At 31.1% G+C, this 10,458-nt stretch overlaps 2 protein-coding genes across 2 annotated transcripts; one reads left to right on the forward strand and one right to left on the reverse strand.

The window, feature by feature from the left end:
- Nucleotides 1–787: 787 nt before the first annotated feature.
- LOC125814296 (blue copper protein-like) lies at nucleotides 788–2,208 on the forward strand. The gene is made up of 2 exons (XM_049493766.1): nucleotides 788–1,214; nucleotides 1,722–2,208. The coding sequence occupies exons 1-2, from the start codon at nucleotides 1,058–1,060 to the stop codon at nucleotides 2,123–2,125; spliced, it is 561 nt and encodes a 186-aa protein (XP_049349723.1). The 5' UTR covers nucleotides 788–1,057; the 3' UTR covers nucleotides 2,126–2,208.
- A 2,038-nt stretch (nucleotides 2,209–4,246) lies between these two features.
- Nucleotides 4,247–4,978, reverse strand: LOC125814302 (classical arabinogalactan protein 5). Its single transcript, XM_049493772.1, has one exon. The coding sequence runs from the start codon at nucleotides 4,884–4,886 to the stop codon at nucleotides 4,491–4,493; it is 396 nt and encodes a 131-aa protein (XP_049349729.1). The 5' UTR covers nucleotides 4,887–4,978; the 3' UTR covers nucleotides 4,247–4,490.
- Between the last annotated feature and the right edge of the window lie 5,480 nt (nucleotides 4,979–10,458).

Genomic DNA, 10,458 nt, shown 5'->3' on the forward strand with positions numbered 1-10,458 from the left:
CATAAAGAGAGTCCATATATACTTTATATATGGAATTCCCCCAAGTTGTTCGAAAAGTGATCTTCCTACTCCCAAAAAGTACCTCTCAAAATAATATATATATATATATATATATATATATATGAAAGTTTGATCGAACATGTTATAGTAATTATCAAAATTTGATTTTATTTTTTTTAATTCATGGTGTTTAGTTATATAAAAGTTTGATCAAACATGTTATTGTAATTGAAATTTTTTGATGCATCATACATTTATTCTTTTCATATGATCGTGGGGGGTGGGGTGGGGGGTGTATGAAAGTTTGATCGAACATACTACAGTAATTAGCAAATTTTGATGATTCATACGTTTATCTTTTCATATGATCGTGACTCCTTTTTATTTATTTTTATTCATGGCGTTGAGACTTTAGGCCGAGGGGGTTATGAAAGTTTGATCGAACATGCTATAATTAGAAAATATTGATGACTCATACATTTATTCTTTTCATATGATTGTGACTCTTTTTTATTTTTTTGTATTCATGGCATTGAGACTTTAGATCGAAAGAGATTATGAAAGTTTGATCGAACATGCTATGACTCATATGTTTATTCTTTTCATATGATAGCGTTGGGACTTTAGGGGAGGGGAGGTTTGTAAATTAGCACTAATTAGAAATTAGTGAAAATGGTCAAACATATATTTGATTATACATGACTTGTTCTCTACGCATTTCACATCATGTAATATAATGTTTCAACCTCATGTTTTTCATCAGGCAAACAAGAATATCTTAACTAACATAATTCATTTCACCAACCTAATTCTTCAAGGCTAGAAACAAAGAGATAAAAGTAACCACTTTTTCAAGGCATTAGGTATAATGTATGTCAAACTGAAATTATGTGACATCTCCTTTACAACTATATATGCACCCCATTACAAAAATATTAAGTGACCCACTCCATTTCCTTTTCAATGCATTCTACTATATAAGAAAATCAAATCAAAGGCATTCTTCACTCAAAATTAAGAATACCAACTCTCTATCTTTTAGATTCATAAAAAAAAAATGGGAAAATTTTTGGGTGTAATTGTTTTGTTCATGTGTTGTGTTGTTCCAAGTTTGGCCAAAGTTTATACTGTTGGAGACTCATCTGGATGGGGACTTGGTGTGGATTATACCACTTGGGCTAGTGGAACAACATTGAATGTTGGTGATTCACTTGGTAAGTTTTCTCCCCCATATATACACATTTTTTTAAAAAAAAAAAATGACTTAGCAAATCAAGAAATTATCTTTACATATGAAAATATCAAGTAATGCACTCCCTTTATTCCGATTTATGTGACATCATATATATGAAATATTGATAATAAAAAAAAATGTTGATAAAATTTAAGAAAGATTTTTTTTAACTTTTGATTTGAAACAAACCTTAGATATACTATTAGAAATTTGCCATTTTCAGATTGCCTATTCGTCCATACGTCGTTGAAAATCCTCGAGGTGAATGTTACATTTTTGCCGGATACCGTTCAAAAGCTATAGATTATCTTGTAAAGATAAAATGAAAAATTTAAAGTTACAATTAAGTTGCTTCTAAATATAGAAAGATATTATTCTTTCTGCTACAATATGAAATATAAGTTCTAAAAAGAAAAAGTAAGTCACATACATTGTGTATAGAAATTAAACTCGTAATAGTAAATAATACTTTATTTTATTTTTGCAGCTTTCAACTATCCAAGTGGTCACTCGGTGGACGAAGTAAGTTCTAGTGACTATGCTTCATGCACTACCGGTAATTCCATAACGTCCGACAATAGCGGCGCCACCACTATCCCTCTCAAAACCGCCGGCACTCATTACTTCATTTGCGGCGTAATGGGCCATTGCAGCGGTGGCATGAAGCTCGCCGTTACAGTAGCAGCAGCCGGAGGCGGTGGTGGTGCAGGTGGTGGTTCTACCACACCGTCACCGGACACCACCACACCATCAACCGGCACCACCACACCAACATCCGGCACCACCACCCCTACTACTGCACATCCATCTGCATCAGTAATTTTGTCACCATTTATTCCTTTGTTAATTTCCGGTGTGGTTGCAATATTTAGTTATTTTGTTACTATTTAATAAGCTTAGCCAGGATAGAGGCAGTGCCATGTTGTGACCATTTTTTTCCCTTGTTACTTTGTTGATTTTATTTATGTTTACTGCTTTTTCTATTTGCTTTGCTCTTTGTAAGTGGTTGGGTTGATACATGTCTTGTTCTCACTTGTGATTTAATGGCATGTCATGACTCTTTTGGTAAAGTACTCCCTCGTTTCATTTACTTCGTTGTTTCTTTAATAGATGTTTTTACTTGTATATCAAACCTCGATTCAAACATGAGGAGTACGTTATGCTAATGCGCTTTGGATGACCAACATCTCAGGGTCATGAGTTGATGTGCACATTGAACTATTCATATGGTTGATAGACCTCACAACTCAGGCATAACGAGGCAATAATAAGAGAATTTTATTATATTTTCTCATATTACTTTAGTATCAAATAACTATATAAAATACGTAATAGTAGTCAATTTAAAGAATCATTCATAAGATTAGTTTTGGCAAAATACAATTTTAATTAAAACTTTCTAAAGGATTGTGTTAGATCAATAAGAGTCAAATAATATGAAACGAAGGGAATACTTGATGCATGATTATGATTATGATTTTTGAAGGTTCGTCAAAACAACATGTTTACATGATCTAATCAAATCAAAATTCAATTCATTAGGGATGGGTTGGGTCTTGTTGAGCCACCACAAATTAGAGCAACTTTCACATATAGCAAACATAAAAATCATATTTGTATGGTATAACTATAGTTTGTATAATTGCGCTCTATAACAAACTTTATGTTTGTTATGGAGCATCAGATTGTATAACTCGTTGGCAAGAGCTTCAGATTTGTATAATTTCGCTGGCAGGCCATTTGTATAAATCATTGGCAGTCTCTCGTTTGTATAAATCGTAGGCAGTCTCTCAATTCAATTTCATGTGTTTGTATATTTGTATAAAATTTGAATTTGTATACAATTGAATCGAAATAAAACATGTGTATATCAAATCTCTCTCTCTATCTCGCTTTATACAACACAAATTATACATTGTAATTTGTATAATCTATGTTTGTATAAAGAGAGAAAGGCAAAAGAGAACTGGGAAGGGGAAGATCTGTATTTGTATAATTATAAGTGTATATGACGAACATATATGTACTCGTCTTTGTATATACAGTTTTCTCTTGCTTTATACAAATACAAATGCATTTTATACATTTGTGTTTGTATAAAAGCAAGAGAGGCGAGGGAGAGACTGGCGAGCGAGAAACCTAGGGAGAGAGGCGAATGACAATTGTTTGCTACATGTTATAATTAAATCAAACTGTGGTTATAGCATTTAATTTGAATTAATAATTTGCTATTTCATACAATTTTCCCCACAAATTAAGTCCACTTCATAGTTCTAAGCCCAAGATTGTATTATATTGATCCAATATCCAAGCCATGTATCAAGAGACATAACATGCCTAGTAAATTCCAAGCCCAAATATTGTGTCTCTCAGTCAATAAATGAAGGCCCATTGAACATTTGATATTTCAGTCCCATCAAATACGGCATTATGGCATATGAAAATTGTATAGTTGCGATATTTAAGCTACCAATCAAATATTTTGCATTTCAAGACTAAAAAATCATCAATTATATAGGGAATTTGGACATATATAAAACATACATTGTACTTCACTGTTTATTGTCATTTAAAGTACTTATGTTACTACTGCTTTAATTTCAGTATTATCTATCTATACACTAATACAAAATGTTTAGTTTTGATGAAAAAAAAAAAAAACTTCGAATCTACAAATAATTGAAGTGTTGAAGGGACCAGTAATGTGTCACATCGGCCGTACTTGATGGTCTGTCATCTGGCAGAAACAAAACAAAATGGAAATAATCATATCAATAAAGAACTAAGCTTTACTTACTCCTAGGTATTTGTATAACGTGATTCCGACTTAATCGGCCCCCAGAAGCACATGCCGCACTATAACCAAAAGAAGTTGCTTCTACATACAGCTGTCAAACCACGTGTCTACCTAGCAATTTCCTACTGCTTTCTTTTTCACTTTTAGATAGTCGATTAACCGAGTTAAATAAATTTATTTATGATAATGGAACATAAACATCATAGTGCACCATGAATAAACAAAGAATCCATAACAAGTAATAATAGTAATAACAATGGTGATGATAATAAACAATAACCATAGTAAAAATCAAATCAATAGCATGTACGTAATCGTCACCATCACCCAAAGGTAAAAGTAAAAGAAGAGCAAAACGAATAATAAACATCAACGAGTAAGATGAACTAAAAATAAAAATCCTAAAATCATAAACATCTCTCTCTCTGGCAAATCCCAAATGCAAATATCTCCTCAGATCTAAAACATCAAAGACGCAGCGAAGATCGCTACAGCGGCAGATCCAGCAACAGCGACTCTGTTCAAGGATGCAGCATTTGGAGAGGAAGTTGGAGAACCGCTTGGAGTAGCGCCGATGGATGGAGCAAGAGCACCGCCGGCGGAAGGAGCAGACGCCGGAGTGTCAACGGTTGGTGGAGCTGGTGGAGATGACACTGGAGAATCAGAAGGTGAACTAGCAGCAGGAGATACTGATGGAGCAGATACTGGTGTAACAACAGGAGTTGGAGGTTTTGCTACCGGCACCGGAGATGGTTTTGGTGAAGCTACCGGAGAAGCTCCCGGAGCTTGAGCAAAAGCAGATCCGGTGACCAAAGCGAACATGAAAGCAACGACGATTATCTTCGAGTAAGCCATTTTCTTCCCTTTCTCTCTCTAGAACTTTTCTGTATTATATATTGTGATTTTTTTGTAGAGAGAGAAAGTGTATGTATTGTGGTAGAAGAAGAGTTGTAGAGACGAAGAACACCGCCACAGGGAATGGAGTATATATAGGAGGGAAATGATAACAAATTAAAATGAAAATGTTCACGTCTTTTGTTTCGGTGTTAAGATATCAGGAGCGTACACGTGTATAATTAGATGATCGAACAGATGAAGAGTTGCGAAACACTAAGGACCGTTTGATCAATTAATTATTCGCATCAATTATGGTTACCGTTATGATTGGCACGTTCTAAGGTGGAATTAAAAACTTTGTTTTTGTGTTGCCCACCTGGTTGGTGGGACCTCACAACGTTAGAGTGCTAATAATAGTCAACAGCGTATAGAACTTTAATATATACAATAATTAAAATTACTTGAAGATTAATATTTCTCTCTAGTATCAATATGTAGAAGTGTGGATTAATATGCGAGGATGTTACACATTGTATTAAAGTAGAGTAGATAAAATGAAAGTTTGTATTGTATGGATTGTGTGATAATTGTGCTATCAAATTCTAAATGTAAGTTTTATAAAGTGACGGTTAAACAAGCAATATATTGAATGAGGCGTAGTGTTGATTTGAAATGAATGTGTGGACATGTTAGGTTAGATAGAACTAGCTAGGAGCAAATATATGCGGGTAAGGTGGAAGTAGTGTTTGTGCATGGTGGATAAGATGAAAGAGGCGAGACTAAGATAATTCGAACATGTAAAGCAATGATGGACGGACACCATAGTGAAGAGGAGTGACAGATTGGCTATAGTAGGTATAAAAAGTGATAAAAAATAGCATGAAAAAATATTAAGAAAAGATAATTAAACAGGATATAAAACATCTTGTAGACCGCAGCTTAAGCTCAGACCCTAGATAGAAATTGAACTCATAATAGTAAATGCTTTTTTTTAAGTGTGTCAAAAAGCAAAACCACTAAATAACATGGACGAAAGGGAGAATTGTTTGCTGATTAAAGGTTATTAGCATAAACTTTACATAAAAGTTGATTAAGCATTTTAGAATTCGAAGATGGTCAAGAGTAGGAGAGGCTTTGAGATAAGCTTTCCCAGAAAATAAAATTGTGACCGTGAATTGTATCTGAGGGCGTTTCCTATTGGCTATTATCAATGAAATGACTAAAAATTATGAAATTTTAAATTTGAATTTCTCAAAATTTATTTTTATTTGTTTAAGTTTTGATAGACAATGTTACTTGTTTTCATTTTCTCAAGTCTTGATAAATAATATTACTTGATATTTTTATATGTTGGTGGGATATAGCATAATACCTGTAAAATCAATTGAAGCATGTATGAGTTGGCTTGAATCGAATACAATGATTATTAAAAAAAAAAAAAGAGGTGGTTGGTTCTTGCTCCCTCCATCCATTTTTATAAAAATAATTGTCCAATAATATTTGTTCAGTTTAGAAAATTAAGAGATAACTTATTTTTTTGGTCTATTTTATTGATTTTATTAAAGATTATTCAATATCTAATACATTTCTCAAAATATTATAATTTGATGGTATTATTTATTATTTTTTAAGATATATGTCAAAAGTGGACAACTACGATTGAGTTGGAATAGAAAACATAGTCATTATGAACTGCCGCAATCATGAAGAATAATTGCTCACAAAACTCACAAACCAGATGGCCAAGAAGCCAAAAAAAAAAAACGTAAACGAAACAATATAAGATACTTTTATATTTTAAAAAGTTCATTTGTGTTACAAAATTCGACTAATAAATATGATTATGTCCAACTTTTACAACTATTAATAGTTTAAATTTGTAATTAACGTCTAGATTATAACTTTAAATGATATTTTAGTAACATATATTTTGTGTCAGTCAGAATCAGAGAGCGAACCTTTTTGGAAAACAAGACAGGCTAAGGGACAGCTGTAATTAATGGGATAAGAGTAAAGGAAAAGAAAATATTAAAGTACAAAGTCGTAAACGTGTAAGCACACTATAATTTGTAAACTGGCCCTAGAACGTGCAGCTCCTTTTCCATCTCATATTCTTTTTTTTCTTCTTCGCCGGAATAAACGGTTTGATTTTGATTTTATTTTCTTATATGTTATGGATAAATCGTTCTCTAACAAAGGGAATTTTGTACTTAGAGGAATTTGAAATTAAAACATTTGATTAAGAATGAAGGAGTATTTAAGAAAATTTTGATATGGTGTAATAAATAAGTCGAAGTCAGACAAGAAAGTTTTTTTTTTGGCATAATACATAAACATGATCTTTAACTTGATGTCAGCTGGCAACTATGACCCTTAACTTTGGGTGTGCACAAGTAGACACTTAAACTTGTATAAAATTGAACAAACAGACACATTCGTCTTACATGGCACCCTACATGACAATTTTGTGTCCTACATGGTGTTCTACATGTATTATGTCACGTGGGACACGTGTCTACTTGTTCAATTTTATATAAGTTTAAGTGTCTACTTGTGCACACTTAAAATTGAAAAACATAATTGTCCGCTGAAAACAAGTTAATGATCATGTTTATGTATTATGCTTTTTTTTTTCCTTTCACACACCACAAGAAATATTTTGTTTTGACTGTTGTTTGTCCTTCCAAAAAATAATCCAAGGAAAAGTAATTTGCACAATACACGAAATTAGAGACGTGGTTCCAAAAACCCAAATTCAGTGAATTGATTGTGAAATGTAATTTACTAAGTTTCCTCTGTTTGGTCAACAACGTCGTATTCCGCGTAGGATCCAACAATTAAAAAAAAAAAAAACGTGTTTTGTTTTCATTTCTTGTCTTGTGGTTAATTACAATACACAATACACAACAAATATTGTTTGCTTTAAAGGGAGAATACCCTACGCATCTCCAGAAAACGGTTACTCTTCATCACCCGAAATAGTATTTTCTACGTCTCAAATTATTTATCATTTTTTCTCTCAAATTATTTATCGTTTTTTCTCTTTTATACGCCTCTTAAGAAAATATGTAATTAGTTCCAAAATAATAGTCATGTTTCCCTTTATGAGGGTCAAATTTTAACTAATTTTCAAAGCTAAATTTGATATATTTAAAGACTGTAGAAAGTACAATAAATTGTACAATGTTTCTTATATTAATATAATGAAAAAATACATCTTAAAATATTTACCAAAGTTCATATCGTTTAACTCTTAAAAAAGAAATGTTCTTGCTTTGTCTGCTAACAATGTTTACAAAAACAAACACAAGAAAATTGGTGTGTAAATAAAATGATCAGAAAGTTTAATTTCTTAACTCCTTTTTTGTTGGCTATTCGAAACATTTTATTTTGTTCCGAATGATTGAAACTTCTAATTAAAAATGAAAAAATGGGACTAGTTCACCATACTCTTTGTGGTGAGTGAGTTTATGATACCCTGCTACATTTTCTTTAACTTGTAAGGTAGCTTAAATCACCCTTCAAGATAAAGATAGAGTAAAGATTATTTTTCTGAATTTGTAAAGCCACATTATTGCTATACAACTAGACAAAATTTAGAAAGGATATATTTATTGCACGTTTTACCCGATGGACTGATTTTTAATTTCTTTTTATATAAATAAATTAATTTTTAATTTTTCCCCTTTAGCAACTAAACTTATATTCAATGAGATGTAGTTTTTAAAAAAAATTAAAATTACGTCGATGGATACAATTTATCAAATATTATAATACAAAAATATAAATTTATATCTCGAAAAAGTTATTTGTCACGAAGAGCAAAAGTGCAAATCACATTTTATTTGGTCCTAATTATTAAAGGTACGAGATGGGCACCAAAATTAATGGAAGTGAATCTAAAAGTGTGTAAAATTTTTACTTCCTTCGTTCGCTTTGATTTATTTATTATATCAAAATACCTTTTCATTTTTATTTAACATTTTTTTTCATATTAAGAGAGAAACAGGTATTTTTTTATGTTTTATTTTTCAAGATTCAAAACTACACAACAATTCATATGAATGAATTGATGGTAAAATATTTATTATAGACATCGAAATTTTGTGGGACTCTACAAAACAAACTCAATTTCCATTAGACTTCTTAGAGGCTATTATACCCTACACCCTAGCTAGTACATGCTTATATAAAAGGATAATATATTCTCTTTGCGAAGACATCTTGAAATTAATTTCATAAATTTAAAAAATATTTATAAAGAGATCAAAATGTGACAGAACTCTTCTTGACAACCAAATATGTCAGGAAGATCCACAATTTTTTTTCATGTAAATTAAATAAATTTTAAGTAGGTCCATATCACGAAAAATCTCATGATAAAAGAATAAAAATCAAGGGATAAAGAGATTTGTGCTCACATTGTTCTATCAATAAAATTATATTTCTTCATATTTTATTTGTAGTTGCAATTTATATTCTATCACTTTAAAAATTGTTGAAAATATTCATATTAATTATTATTCCTTAAGAAATACACAAACCGTAAAGTACAAAATAAATATGTATAAGTAAAAATGTTGGAAGTAGATTACAAAAACTAGTATTAAATTGTGTAAGGAATAATCAGGGCTTCAATTTCAAGGAAATTAGACACCATTTTGAACAGATCAAAATATAAAACAAACAGTTAAATCAAACAACCAAAAGAAAAGAATTTGCCATTGTTTTGATATATACATGAACTTTTGGATCTCTTTTGACATAAGAAAAGATATTAATATAGTAATTATAAAGGGGTTCGAAAATTTATCTTACGTAACAAGTTCAACTTCTATGTGACATTAGTATATATTCTAATCCTCATTGATGATTTTTTTGGTTCTGTTACTCTCCAGTATTGCGATAAATAGAATGAGATAAACACTACGTTAAGGATTTGTCTAATCATAGGAATTTGCAGGACAAATTCTTTTATATTGGTACTCCTCAACTATTTTGTCGTATAATATTAATTATTCATCGATATAAATGTATTAATCTAACTCTGTTCACTAAAACTTAGTTGTTAGGTCGCATTTTTGGTTGTTTTGAAGGATAAGTTAATTTTTAGTGCATGACACCAAGAGTACTTCTTTTTGCAAGTAAGAGACACTTGTAATGAAAGCATAAAATTGCCACTAAGAGAAATTACTTGGTTCTTTTGGCATGAGCCTTAAAAGGATATTTGATTAATCTCTATTTACTAACATAATGACATAACCGGCCTTGACCACAAACGTTCTAAATAATGATATTTATTTCTTGATACAGACCCATGGCATTAATATTATAATCTTAATTATCTTAACGTGTGGGATATAAAGTTACCTAAAATTATTGTCCATCAAAGTCAAATGTACAACAGATCATAGCACCAACTCATGAATGCTCTAGTTACCTAGCTAGTACTACCTCAACGTTTGAATATTTCTCTAAAGGTATAATATGTAAATATATTTTTAATTTGACTTCAATTGATATTTATGTTTTTCTTTTTATTTTGGATATGTACAAGTAAACATGATTTAAATTTGTATAAAATTGAACA

This window comes from Solanum verrucosum, unplaced genomic scaffold (genome assembly GCF_900185275.1).
Source record: "Solanum verrucosum unplaced genomic scaffold, falcon-dt-bn FXZP01000230.1, whole genome shotgun sequence".
Classification (NCBI taxonomy): Eukaryota; Viridiplantae; Streptophyta; class Magnoliopsida; order Solanales; family Solanaceae; genus Solanum; species Solanum verrucosum.